The sequence below is a fragment of the Cyclopterus lumpus genome, chromosome 22 (genome assembly GCF_009769545.1).
Source record: "Cyclopterus lumpus isolate fCycLum1 chromosome 22, fCycLum1.pri, whole genome shotgun sequence".
Taxonomy (NCBI): Eukaryota; Metazoa; Chordata; class Actinopteri; order Perciformes; family Cyclopteridae; genus Cyclopterus; species Cyclopterus lumpus.
The window spans coordinates 16,780,125-16,795,330 of record NC_046987.1 but is presented as its reverse complement, the minus strand read 5'-3'; the positions used below and the strand labels follow the sequence as shown (position 1 = coordinate 16,795,330).

Sequence of the window (15,206 nt, the reverse complement as noted above, 5' to 3'; positions counted from 1 at the left end):
GGATATGAAGTAGAAGGAAAGCCGTCCACTTTACTTTGGGTCCATCACCAGCAAAGTCTTCAACTCATTTATGGATTTTTCACACATGTTAGCCGTGTACAAGTTCAGCTTTACATCACCAACACCAGCAGCAACATTAACTGGCCCAGTCCGCCCATCACTCACTCTCGGGCCGACGAAACCTCACACGCCCCGGGTCGTACGAGGCCTTTCACAGCAGCAATTCAACTGGGAACAAATTCTTTCTTCACAATGACAGCTGGGAGGAAGCTTGGAGGGGCGACGACTATAGCATGCAAAATATAGAAGAAACCAGAATTTAAAACAACTTTATAAATGACCCAAGCAACCACAAGGACACTCCTACAAAGGATCCTACATAAGGGGCAGAGAGAAACAGTCACATCTGTTCTGTTACATGAATGTGACAAAGTTGACTTAAATCGAGACTCATGGGGATTTGTTTTTAACTACATAATGCAATATATCTGCTTTTCATAGTGTTGGTGTCGTCTTTTAATACAGTGACACCATAGTGCAAAAAAGAAAACTGACATGATGTGCTCAAAATATCAGACGTCAGGTGTGGGTGACTTAATGTCATGACGTTAGGTGCTTTTGAAAAAAAAAAAAAAATGGTACCAATGTCTGTCATATCAGGCTTCACAGATTCCCCATAAACCCTGTGTATCATATACATCATCATCATAATATGATAAAAGCAAACACTATGTGTGTTTATAACTATTCATCAGACATTAACTGATAAATAAGTAAGATTGATCGTTGAATATAAAGCACAGCTTTAAAAAGGGCAGTTAAAAAAGTTGTAAAAGTCTTTGTTACTAAAGCTATCCAAATAAATGAAACTTGATTTTGATCACAAATCATCCTCATCTATCACCAGTGGTCACTCAGAATAATATTTTTTTTCCCTGTGAGATGATGGAAGCCCCCTGCAAGCCTGCACTGAACTGTTGATGGAGGCCATGTGATACAGTTAAAAGCTAGTAAGTGGACTTTGAGTTACGCTTGCTTTGTCAGGGAGAAACTGGTATGCTTAACTCTTAGGAAGTCCTAACTGCAGCTACTGATCATGTCAACAGATACATCAACATCCATAATAACAATAGATCATGTGGTCGAAAGCTCTGAGAATAGCTAGTAAGTGGACAGAGTTGCCTTTTTTTACACAGTCTAGCTTTTATGAAAATGTATACACCACATGTCTACTTTGTTGACTACCTTGTAAATAATATGCACTTTAGCACAACACAATACAAATTAGGATTCAGGTCTCACGCTTTGTCAGCTTTCAACCACATGCTCCATTATTGAATATATGAACCAGAAACTAGTTTAACCAATCAGTTTAAATCAGTTTTCAAGCAACTATTTCAAATATCCCTGTGTTTCAGCTTATTAAAGGTGATAATTTCCTGCTTTCTTTGTCTTAATAATATAGGACATTGAATGTCTTTGGGATTTCGACAAAACAAGCTTGATATCTTTCATATTGGTTGTTGGGGGTACTGTAGTGGGTATAATGAATAGTTTTCTGATGTTTTATTGATTAACAATGACATTTATAATGATGTACATCTCTTTGTAAGATGTTTAACACTATTTAAAATGTTGTGTAAGCATGTAGGGCTTATTTAAGCCTACGTGTGTCACTGTACGTGTTCAGGCAGCCTCACCTGGCTTTACTGTATAATTTAAAGGAATGCTATTCTCGCTTGTAGTGCAGAGGCCTTAAATCAGAGTCATCGCGGCCAGGTGGAGGCGAGTTGTACATTTAGGAGTGTACTTTATGTGGTTGAAATATAACACGCCGCCACATTTCAGCGTGCGCCCGTATTGTCGTCTCGGTGCGTGCAAAAAGCACGAGTTGGTGTCTCGAGTTGAACTTCCTCGTCCTGCAGAAGAAGGAGGCGTGACGTCGCTGCCCGCAGAGAGGCCCGCACGGCAGCGGGAGAGAGGCAGGGACACGCCGCGCCGGGGACAGGACGCTGCTGCAGCCGCAGAGCAGAGACCGCTGCGGGAGACACAGGGAGGAGCAGCAGCACGTACACACACACACACACACACACACAAACATACACACACACACACACACACACAACAACCGATAACCACGGCAACTTTGCAGAGCCGACAGACGGCCATAATGCGGCACCGCCCGCCGACCCCGGAGCTGATGTGACTGTGCACACCAAGAGCAAGGGAGGAAGCGGCGGACGCCACCACCACCTCTCCCCCGGTTGCCTCGCCTCGCGGTGTGCGCGGCAGGTCGGTCGGTCGGACTGTCTTGGTCTGGTCTGGAGGAGGAGGAGCAGGGGGGAGAGGAGCTAGGACATGTCCTCGCTAACCGTAGAGGAGGACCAGAAATGGTTACCGACACACGTCCAGGTGACGGTATTGAGAGGCAGGGGCTTACGGGGCAAGGGCAAGCACGGCACCAGCGACGTGTACACCATCATCCAGCTGGGGAAGGAGAAATACTCGACCTGCGTGGCGGAGAAGACCACCGAGCCGGAGTGGAGGGAGGAGTGCACGTTCGAGCTGCAGCCCGGCGTGCCGGAGACCGGCGGGCGGAGCAGCTGTCCGGCCGGGAGCAACGAGCTGGTCCTCATTGCGATGCACCGGGCGCTCATGGGGCTGGACGTGTTCCTCGGACAGGCGGTGATCCAGCTGGATAAGATCTTCCATGAGACTAGATGCGTGAAAAACGAGTAGGTGCAGCTGTCTATACATGTGTATAGTATAATACAGTGTGTGTCTGTGTGTTAGCATCAGGGTGATCAAAACCTGCATGCAGCTCGTACTGCTATTTCCCATGTTCATTGAACTCATCCGGGTCTAGTATGCTTTTATCCTATTTTTTGTTGTTGCTTCACAGTTTGTTCTCACATATAAACACAGCTGTCAAGTCTCTGGTGCTGCATCAGGGCCCTGCAGACACACCCTCCTTCCTCCCACACACACACACCAAACTCTTCTGACCACTATTCACCTCGTTAAGGAGGAAGGCTCCCCCCACCCCCAAAAAAGCAGTCCTTCTAGAAACTTCATTTTCACCTCCTCCAGGCTTGTCCACATTAGGTGTTTTGTTTTGTTGGTTCCCAATAGCCGAGCCATGACGTAGAGCAGGATGGGGATTATTGCCTGTTCCAATTCCAGGGATTATCTAACTGATTCATTATCCGAGAGCTCCAAGGTATTTTAAGCACAACATGTTTTTACAACAGCCCAACCAACCCACTGGAGCACAGGATGCAAAGAGGCCGATGCAAAGTGTGATCATCTTAAACATTAAGTTTTCCACCCCCATATAACTTGAATTAATGACCAATGTGGGGTTTTGTTGGAGTTGTTTAGAGGTGAAGGACAAACATGTTTTGGTGCACCAACTGTCCATAAAACCTATTGTTATATAGTTCTCTCTGTGAGGTTCAACACTCCCCATAATTCCTTTTCAATACATGGCAGACAACAAGTGTGTGATACATATTAACAAGAAAAATAGTGAGTGATTTTGCAAGGTAGCAATGCATTATGGTCAATTATGTCCATATATTGGACTTTCTGCTTCCTCAATAATGTATTTGTTTCTGTTTTGATGGAGAAAAGATGTAAAAAGAAGACTGCTGATGTTTTGGACAGCTGAAACATGTCCTGCCATTAGATCATAACGAGATGTGATGGCGCTTTGTTTACATTATCCGAGGCAGAGCAAAATTACTTTTTTCTTTCCAACTTGAAAAGTTTGTCACAAGCATCATCATATTGCGACCTAGCAATACAATGTGCATCACCTGGTGGGTGCATTTGTACAAGTGCCAGAGTATTTTCAGTCCAGTATGAATCAGTATTGGTACATGATCCAAGACATCCCCCGTCCCTGAGCACAGATTGAATAACGACTCCATGACAAACCCAAATGTTCCTCTTCTTTAGTTTCTAAGTGCTTTATGGCAGATGGATTTTAAAACATAACTAGCTGCCAACCCAACTGTGCTTTCACTCAGACCTGTGAATATGAGCTGAAAGGGGAACCAGTCTCCTTCTGTTGGAGCTGGTCACTTGAAGGTTAGAGTCAGCCTGTGATGTTGAAGTGTCAGCAGTTTGGTGTTGTAAGAGTTCAGAGAGTCTCGAGCTACCTTGTGCTTGGAAGAAGAAGCTCCGAAGCCAGAGATATATAATAATCATTATTTAATCATAACAAACAAGAGTCATCTGTATACATACATGGTCCAGGCCCGGACGCGCTCACATGGCTTCGCTTCCACAGTCTCCTGACTTAGCCAACAGTTTCTGTCTGGCGTCACCACGTAAGAGACCAAATTCACGTCTCACAATTAGTTTTATTCGCAGTCCATTCGCTGAGCTAAGCTCCCATTGGTTAGTGGAGGTATTCATGCAAATACCTTTCAGAGACACAGCATGCTACGCTGACCAGCGAATAAGACATAAGGTTCACACCTGAAGGTTAGTTCCATTGGCCACTTCAAAGAATGCCTCAAATCGATAAACTAGCGGGGGTCAAAGCTCACACTTCCGGTCAAGGACAGGAAGTTCCCCTTCAGAATAAAACCCTATTATCCTGCCTACAGAATAAAAGCAACATCTCAGGTTTCAATCGGCATCCCTTTAACTATTGTCTAAACAATAAAACATCCATTCATTCCCATGCATCATACAATGAATCTTTACATTTGTCATTAACAAACAGAATAATAAAACAGTGATCCTCTCTTATGCTTCATAATACATTCCTCAGAATATTCCTCAAATTAATGATCATATCTTTCTTTATGTATTAATTTAAAACATAACCTCTCTTATCTACATGTGCAAGTGTATATAAAATCCACTACAACCTAACAGTCCCTCCTTTTATACTATTCCATAGTATAAACAACTTGTATTGGATTTTATTTCACCGCACTGTAAACATCACTGTAATACAATCTCTATCATCAATACCTGTGGAAGAAAAAACAATATCACTCCCTCCTTTTGACCCTGCTCTGCAAAGTAACTAAAGTCTAGGAGTGTTGTGATCAGATATGTGTCTATCTGTGCATATGTCTATGTGCATCTTCTTCCTCTGCACTCTCATCTCCTTGATGGTCTCCTTTCTCTGCATGCTCATCTCCTCCATGGTCTCCTCTCTCTGCATTCCTCCAATCCTCGATTTCCTCGGGTAAAAGGAAAACAGCAAGTTCAAACACTATATTTATTTTATTATCATCATACTTCTGTGTTTTGTTATTTGAATCAATGTGTTAAAGGTGCACGATACTCCTCTGTGGGCAGCTCATCTGTTGGTGAGGTCCATCACAGCAGGCAGTCAGGTACACGATGAAGGTCGACGATGGAGACAAGTGTAGCTGTGGAAGAGAATTAAAAACACACAGAGCGGCTTTCTGCGCCGGCTCTAACTAAAGTTGGATATCTGAAATATATTTGGAAATAATTTTCATATTTCCCGAACCAATTCACCAACATGTCTGAGAAGTAGTCATTCTATGTTTTCTTTTAATCTTCTCAAAATCTCAAAAAATATTTCTTAAGGAACTAAATTATCCAGGTTCAGACTAGCAATCTCAAACTATATGATCAAGGATCAGCTTCTCACCCGTGGGAGGAATCAACTATTAAATGCGCTTCTGTTGTCCAACGGAGTCTTAATTACTCGTCCAATCCCATCTCTCTTAAATTTATTTCTCTCTTAATTTATTCATCTCTGCGGATTATATTAAATGTAATTGATCAACTCTATGTTCTTTTAACTATTTCAAATCCTGCTAGGATCTGATTGCGAGCTGGTATTCGTTCGGCTCTCCTCTCTTGCTCGAACACCTAGATCTATTTCTGGGGGGAACAAAACTCTTGCCCCTGGGGGTGCAGTTAATGGCAAGTCTAGTGTAGTGAGCAGTGCGATTCAGTGTCGTTTGTGAACATCTTTCTGTGTTGCGGTCCTAACTCTTGTGCCAATGTTTCACTGCTGCACCTACCACAAAAATAAAAAGTAATACCAATATAATTTCCAAAACTATTGCGCCTAGGCAGAAATGTGGAAGTAACCTCACATCTTCTCCTAGTTCTACTTCTCTCTGGGTCTTCCATTCTACTCAGAATTACCCTCCTGATTCTGCAACTCTTCAGCAGCTCGTTGTGATTCTTTGGCCTGCGGATCTGCAAATACACAATATGTTATAATGGTGCCATTTTGTTTTCATGAGGCCTCTTACCTGGAGGGCGTGTGAAGTTTTATCAACGACTTCAAACAGCCCTGTCCACCTTCTTTCGTGAAGCTAGGACTTTCTCCTAGCTCTCTGTAGAGTCCACATGGGTCTCCTTGACAACTCTCATGGCGAGAGAAATGTTCTCCCTCCTTTTGGAAGATATTTAGCCATTTTAGAATTAATTGTTTAACTAGCTCTCTTGACTAGGTGATAGACTGCTCTATGTGAATGTGTTCCATCTATATATATTTCTTAACTTCTTGTCGGTGTTTGTTTGCACAAAAATGTGTGTGTGTGTCATTGTCAGACCTAATTCTCCTTAGAACACCATATCTCAGTATCAATTCTCCTTCCTCCCTCCTTTTCTGAAGCAAATCCAATTGATTCAGAAATCTGAAGGAAGGGATCGGTGTCGTCGTCATTGGCTGGTGCCACATTTCTCCATGGCTCCTGCAGGCATGTGATGCTAGTTGGGGACATCCTCTCCACGTCGTCTTGTTCCATAAGGTCGACTGTGGCAGTCCCTAACCCAGTGTCCAAGCTTCCCACAGTTATGACAGGTTAGCCGATCTGTGCTAACTCTGTTGTTTCCTCGTCCGTCTTGACAAGGCTGGTCTCTGTGATTTTGTTTCCTTTTCTTCTCTTGCTCCAGAGCATTGGCCACTGCTTCTTGGATCTGGGTGGCTATGTCACTCACAACAGTCATCTGGTTCTGTGTTCTCAGTCCTCTCCTAGTAGCTTCCGCATCTTCTTTTGCTATCTGTAGCTTCAGCAGTCTTAGCAACAACTTCTCCTTGTTCACTCTGTCTTCTTCCTCATCCTCATGGTGCAGAGCGATGTGGTGTGTGATGTGTTCCTTCCACACCTCATAGGTGGCATTTTTTATGCCCACCGTCCGTTGCATCTCTCGCTTCAACTTTGCAGGGAGACCTGACACCACTGCAGCCTTCCACATGTTCAGGTAGGTCTGATCCCTGTCATGTCTGGTGCCTGTAGCAGATTCCCAGGCGTCAGCAGCTCGCTTCAGATACACCATGGCTTCTTCACATGGCTTGAGTCTGATGCTGGCCAGATTGTCCATATCTGGAGTATAGGGCCACTTGGTTCTGATGGCTCCAAACAGATGAATGCTAACAGTGTCTATGTCCTGGCTGTCCAAGGCGGCTGAACAGCCAGCAGTTCTCTCCAACTCCTGCAGTTCACTCAGGCAGGAGCACTTTGCCAGGATGGCTCTTAGGTCACCCACTGCTAATGGAGTCCCACTGGTGGCCGTGTTGAGTGCCTTGATCCAGGGGGATCCTCCACTCGTCAGGGAAGGCAGCTGGTCGACGAGGTACTGCACATCCCTGGGATTATATGGCTTGTATTGTGTTAAGCCATTGCTCAAGGTTATGATAGGGGCCTGAATCTGGTAGCCCTCTTCTTCACTGTCCTCTTGGGCAGCTCTTCCTACTGACAGCATTTGTTTACGTGGACCTGTAGTCCTGTAGTTAATGTTGGATCTTACTTGGCTCTTGAGTGTACTTGGCGTGAGGTCAATGCGGGGGAAGGGTTCCGCTAAGGGTAAAGCGGGAGGTGACACAGGATGCTGGGTCTGTGGTGTGACTCCACCACATGGTGATGGAGGTGGGGGTGAGTTAGTTGGTTAAAGGCTGCAGCACTCTGGCTGGGGGATTTTCACACCTGGTGGCTATTCAGCACTCCCCACCCCTATTCAAATGAGTGAGTTTTAATAGCTGCAGCACCCTTTGTCTGAAAACTCATTTTCCTCTATTTTAACAAACATTTCTAACGTAGTATTTACAAGACATTAGCACACTGTACTCTATTTACAACGCGTTTGCAGTAATACAGAATGGCAGTTCAGCGACTCCATCTGGCTCTTACTGTGTTATATCAACTGGTTATCCAATATTTAATTGTCCGCAAATTTCGTTGTCTAGCCCGGAGCTTTGGGCCCTCAACCGCAGGCGTCGTCATAAGCAATTTAAATTTCGGTTTCTAGCCATGAATTCCTTGCCTAGTAATTCATGCGTCGTCTTTTCCAGACCATAATTTATCCGTGCATCCAAACAGAACCTGAGAATTAGTATATAGACACAACAGAGCACCCGTCGGTATAACTCAGCGAACTTCCAACCGTTTCCCACTGCAGACCGCTAACATCTTAGCTCCTACAGGCATATCAGACTTCAGTTCTGTTGGAACTCAAAACGCACAAGTGTATGGAAAACCAGTATCTAACATATGGAATATTTTCGCTTCCCAGCGAGGACAACCGGCATGCACAAAACTTCCAGTCAACATATATTCATTCATTCAACAAACAAATATACCGATGACCCCTTCACCTCTTAGGTAATAGTTTAGAATCTATGTCGTGTTTCACGCTAAATTTAAAACCTCGCACAACCAGCTCTGACCTCCCCACACCTAAATGTTTCCTGTATAATCTACACAGACTTCGGTCAAACGGGCTCTGCAGACCGTGATTAATCAGCGCTGTGTGTGGGAAAGTTCAGAGAGGCCGTCCGAGAGGCCCAAACAAAGTTCAGCCTTCTCTAAATCATGCTACTCTGTAGCCTCGAGCCACTCCTCAAAACACAAGGCTCACTCAGAGGCCCCACGTTGGGCTCCAAATTGTAAGAGTTCAGAGAGTCTCGAGCTACCTTGTGCTTGGAAGAAGAAGCTCCGAAGCCAGAGATATATAATAATCATTATTTAATCATAACAAACAAGAGTCATCTGTATACATACATGGTCCAGGCCCCGACGCGCTCACATGGCTTCGCTTCCACAGTCTCCTGACTTAGCCAACAGTTTCTGTCTGGCGTCACCACGTAAGAGACCAAATTCACGTCTCACAATTAGTTTTATTCGCAGTCCATTCGCTGAGCTAAGCTCCCATTGGTTAGTGGAGGTATTCATGCAAATACCTTTCAGAGACACAGCATGCTACGCTGACCAGCGAATAAGACATAAGGTTCACACCTGAAGGTTAGTTCCATTGGCCACTTCAAAGAATGCCTCAAATCGATAAACTAGCGGGGGTCAAAGCTCACACTTCCGGTCAAGGACAGGAAGTTCCCCTTCAGAATAAAACCCTATTATCCTGCCTACAGAATAAAAGCAACATCTCAGGTTTCAATCGGCATCCCTTTAACTATTGTCTAAACAATAAAACATCCATTCATTCCCATGCATCATACAATGAATCTTTACATTTGTCATTAACAAACAGAATAATAAAACAGTGATCCTCTCTTATGCTTCATAATACATTCCTCAGAATATTCCTCAAATTAATGATCATATCTTTCTTTATGTATTAATTTAAAACATAACCTCTCTTATCTACATGTGCAAGTGTATATAAAATCCACTACAACCTAACAGTGTCATGGTACATTCAGTGTCTCCATGTGGTATTCGATGAATCTGGGATGGTCAATAGCATCACCTCCCAGCAGTCAACACTGCTCACGTAGGTCACCCCGTTTAAAAAAAACAAAAAAACAAACATCTTTGGTTTGACAGAGAACATCCACTAAAACATGAGCAGCATTTAAGGTGAAACCACTGTTTTTGTGTTTGTGCTACTTGATGCTACAATATACGTTGTTGTAGACAAAAGCTCCTGCATTCTCACAAGTCAGAATCAACTCCTACAGTTAAATGTGTGAATAGGTTTTGAAACCGGGCTTGGGGAAATGGTCAGACTGAAATGTCTGTGACTGAGCTGCAAACGAAAGCAGTATAATAATAATGTATCCTTTTATTGATCCTTTTATTGGGGAAATTCTTCTCTGTATTTGACCCAGTTGTTCTTGAGCAGTGGCCTCCAGTGAAGCGCCCGGGGACCAACTGAGGGTTCAGTGTCTTGCTCAAGGACACTTCAACATGCAAACTATGGGGAGAGCGCGGGTCGAACCGGCTACCTTGTAGTTACAGGACAACCACCCCATGAGCTACAGCCGCCCTCAAAGGAAAGAAAGGCTGTCATATTGTAAACATTAATTAAATAGCCTACTTGAAAGAGTACTCCACCCTTTTTAGTGATGCAGTTCTTTAACATCCTTATACTCATTATGAACAGTTAAAATTAATTCAGCAAAACCAGAGACTTAAGAAGTGGACGTAGTCATTGTGACGTCATCCATTTGTTTATGGACTCCTTGAGTTCTGCGTTTTGGCCGTCGCAATCTTGGATTACGGCCGTCGCCATCTTGGTTTTCTGCAACCAGTGAACGGAAGTTACCATATTTGGGCTGCGGAGGAGTGACGTAGAGACGCCGTATACGGCTCTGGTAGCGGTAGTGACCTTTCAATCACAGTAATCCCCGCCCTAAAACATACACTGCTTTATAGTCTTATTTGACTCATAATTTACTAAATGAACTTCATGCTGTATTAAAGAAGACTTGAAACTTGCGATTGAGACCATAAACTCATGTTTACAATATTTGCTGAGGTAATATTATTTTAGACTTCATTTTGCAACCAGATGAGAATGCAAGTTTAAGACTCTACCTCATTGGCTTCACGTTTCAGAACCGCAGTTGACACCTGAGCAAAACTAGAGATATTTAATTCCTCTTCCTTGTCACAACCCGGCGCCTACATTACCCAATAGGAAACTCGACTGCCAACAGTTTGGTAGAACATTTGGGTATGTTACGCTAGTAGCTGCTAATGTAGCCTGCAGATTTGTAATAATAGCCACTTGTGGTGTTGCAGAGAAAAATCCCCCCGAGGCAGTCAAGACTTTGTGCAGCTCCTTCTTGAGTCACAAACTTATTTTTGCAGTACTATATCATCAAGACCGGTAAAAATACTTTTATATGTAAAATGTTTGTAGTTCCCCTAAGTAAAACATCTTATAAGCCTATGAAAGTTGTTATTGCACTTAATGTGTGGTATGTCTTTTCGTTGGATAACATAACGTTAATTCATTATGCTTTTTAAAAGACTTACCAAATACACCAGTGTTTAAACTAAATCTTATTTATAAATAAACAAGAAGACGAGTTGACATGTAATTGAACAGTTTTCAATAGAGATTGGCAGTATTTGTATTATTGTATCGTCCGGTGGAATATGAAAATATGATCCTATCCATTTATAGTTTGTTTTTGTCAAAACAATTGTTCAATTCAAACTGTAATTGAAAACTAACAAAAGTAGTTATTAAGATGTCAAGATTAATTAATGTAAGAATATTGATTGCAGCCGCATCGACCAGCCCTAGCTTCAGACATAATTGAGTTAAGTATCGAGGTTTGAAACCCAGCCGCAATGGTGACAAGGCAGTTATTTCGATTTTTTTCATAGCTGAAAATACTTTTGGATCCAAAAAAAAGTTGAAATGGATCTTACCTTATTGTATCTTTAAGAATGTCAACTGACTCAAAACAGCACATGACTGCCCAGTTCTTCAGTGTTAGAAAATGGTATGTTTTCACTGTAATTTGAGCTGTTCCAAGTGACACCTTCAAAAGTAAAGCTGTCTGATTTGTGTTATCTTTGGGCTCTCATGATTGAGTAATAATACATTCTTTGAAGCTGTTATATTGGTCAAGGTTTTATTTGCATGGGGACAAAACTCCATAAGGAGGGGAGAATGTTGGCAGTAAAATCTGATGTTAAAAGTACAGTCAATTAGTGGTTCGGGTGAGATGGAGGAAATAAAAAACGCTTTTAAATCCAGCTCAACTCGACACAAACAAAACAACAATAAAAGTCACTTTACATACAGATGACCACATGATTTTTCATTTCAAGTGTGTGGTTTCCAGTGACAGTAGTGTGACATTTATATTGCAGCGGTTGAGAGGACTGTGCCAAGACTCCTTCACATTACAGTTTGTAATATTTATAAAGCCCTTTAGAAGAGGTTGGTGGGTGTCACAGTGATGTAGTGCTCTGGGTTGTATATTTCAGCAAATGGAGGAGATACATCAGGTCGAAATGGCTCTTTTCTTCTGAGCCTCTGACTTGTTTTATTCTCTCTAGGATTCATCAGTTTCCACACAGTGTACTACTGAATCAGCATGTTCTAGCAACAGTCAGTAGAAATGAAGTATGAGGTTTAAATTTAGGTCTGGTGATGTTGGAGAAGATCTGTATTCTGCAGGGTGAGAGGATGAAGAAAAAGTGATGATACATCTAGTGAAGTAGTGCCAGAGGTGAGGACCTGACTAGTGAATATGGTAGCCTTTCCAAAAGCAGAAATGTAAGAGCAGAAAGTGTCAAGAGGAAGTTAAACGGTGTGTTTGTCTCCTCTTAGGCCGCAAATGTTACCATGCTTGGCTAGCTAGCCTACTACCTACAGTTGTTGTTACCAAGTGTTTCGATAAAGGAGCAAATCATTAAATAACTTCATTCATTTGCGGTTTTAACTTGCAGGTTACTTAATACAAAATAAAGAGCATATCCATTGTGAAGTATTTATCTCAGTGTGGAAGCTACTCCCCAATGCTATCAGAGTTTAAGCTAACATTAACAATGCTTTCCTTTCCTATATAGATAGATAGATAGATAGATAGATAGATAGATACTTACTTTATTCATCCCCAGGGTGAGATTTGGCTAATTAACTTTACATTGCCATACAAGAACCAGGCTGTTTCTATACAGTATTTCTATGTTTTCCACACGATCATCAACTGGTGAGAATGCAGACTTTTTGTCTTTTAGCAGCATGGTATCATGTATGTAGCCGTCAAGAAGTGCAAACCCGTTTTAAAACTAGTTAGGTTGAAACATTAAAGTCTGCTGAATAGGCTGCTTTCAACCACGCAATGGAGCTAACATTTAGTTCGGTAACAACATGTTTGTCAAACCAAAAAGGCTATTTCAAGAAATCATTCAGGGCTCTGAGGTATTGAGAAGGGCATTTTTCCTATTTTATGACATTTTATGAAATAAAATAATAATCAAAGGCCTTACATCAAACACCGAATCAGTAATCTGGATTCTCTTCTTCTACCTCTTTGTTAAAAGAAAGAAACACTCTAAATGACCAGTGTTGAATTCGAGCACCAATCTCAAACTAGCAAAACAAAGCCCATGAAGGCTTTACTGTCCTAACATTTCATCTTTATTCAGCAATGTCTTCATTAAATAAATGAAGGCAGAGCAGCTGCCGCTGAATGGGTGGCATGGGAGGATGCAGTGGCTGTGATACATTCGCACGATGAACTATCAGTGTAGAGCAGATTCACGGAAAGGTGGGCGTCGGGGGTATTCCTCTGCAGGGTCTGTCAAGAGGAAACCGCAGAAACACTGCCAGTTCAACCCACAGTGGACAAAAACAAGCAAGCAACCCACGTTGTCAACAAAATAAATTCTAATTTGCGACACTATTGCTGAATCTTGAACTTGAAGTTTTTTCCCAAGAGAGTCATTTTGAAATTTCAGCTTTTTTTTCTGCAGTCCAGGGATTCTTCGCGGTGTAGGTCAGGTGTTCTTGAAGCGCTGATATTATGATTTAGATGTTATATTTTACAACTGATATGTGTGTGTGTGTCGTACATCCAGCCAAATCCTCTGTTAAGTGCAAACAGACCAGACTTTCAGTAGCTACTGCAGAGAGAGAATATGGTCTAATGGACATTAGAAGTTACTTAACAGGGAGACCAGACAATCCTATATAATACAAATGTACCTCAGCTTGTTGAAAACAAAGCGATTTATCAGATAAACTCAAACATTATATAATAATAGGATATATAGCGGCCTACATTTGACTCATTGGTAACTCATATTCCTGAGTCTTTTAGAGGCTGTGCAGTCATTACAAATCTCCCATCAGCCTTTCTGGTATCATCATGGAGATACAGTGAAGCAAAGAAATGGTCGTGAGCTAGCATGCGAAGCAAAGCAGTTTTATAGATCGAGTAGTGCGTTTTAGTTGAGTTTTTGAAACCACACTCTTCCCTTAATTTTTAATATTTAGTCTAAATTCATAAATATTTATGAAAATCCCAATTTTTTTGTGTCATAGGGGCTTGTTGTCTTTCATTTAATGTCAAAATAAATGAGACGCGTAAACTATTCTTATTCACTACATTACCATACACATGCTACATTTGAACCTGTGTTATAACTGTAGGATTTCTTTAAATAGACTCTTAAATGGAGAAAATAGTGAAGAACATAGTGAAATGCAGTGAATTTTATATTTATATTTTAATCGGGTTTAGAAAACATCAGTCTGGTTGCAAGAGCTCAAGTCTTCCTATATGATTGAGTTTTGGAAGCAATTTAGGCTGATCTCACTTTAAAGATTTAAATTTTTTAACTGTTAGTTGTTATTTCAAAGATTATGGTCTGGTTGCTACTTTACAGAGAGCGAAGCTTCCACAAAGTTAACAGGAATCTGCCTTTTGTACTGCAGATATTGTCCTTGAACTTCACTTAAGATCGCCTTGTATAATAACAGCACAGTCTAATAGAAGGAAAGTTGTGTTATTTGTTGCAGCCTTTGTAAGCAAACAGACCTTTTGTTTCTTTTTAATTTTTGATGCAACTTTTTTATGGTTTAGTATCACTTCGGGCCGGAGGAGGCGTGGTTTTAACACACAATGCGCTCGGTTGTGTGGATGTATTGATAGAGGGAAGTTGGTGGTCAGGTTAGAGCTCATCACATCCAGATGTGGAATGTGGTCTGGGTCTCGCGGCCCGTCTCCTCCTTCTGCTGATGAGGCAGGAATCACAGGCCACACTACCAGCATTACCCACAGTGCTCCTGGCGGGTTTGTTGGCTTATATCATAGATGGAGATGCAATGGGAAGCATCCACTTGATAATTCCAATGAAGTAGCACCACTCGCCTCTCTTGCACCCTCTATAAGCCGATTATCTGCCACTGTTGGGCCATTCTTTAGGCGTCATTGAGCGTTTTCAGCTGAGCGTAGATTGTAGTTTTTGCATTGTGCTCAGCACTGTTGA

At 42.1% G+C, this 15,206-nt stretch overlaps 1 protein-coding gene across 2 annotated transcripts in view; it reads left to right on the top strand.

Moving 5' to 3' along the window:
• The first annotated feature begins 1,755 nt into the window (after positions 1-1,755).
• rab11fip5a (RAB11 family interacting protein 5a (class I)) overlaps positions 1,756-15,206 on the top strand; it is a 32,372-nt gene continuing 18,921 nt past the window's right edge. Inside the window, exon 1 of one of the 2 annotated variants that reach the window (XM_034563247.1) lies at positions 1,756-2,735. In XM_034563247.1, the coding sequence (XP_034419138.1) occupies positions 2,359-2,735 (377 nt within the window). In that variant the 5' untranslated portion in view covers positions 1,756-2,358. The other variant, XM_034563248.1, reaches the window with a different exon arrangement.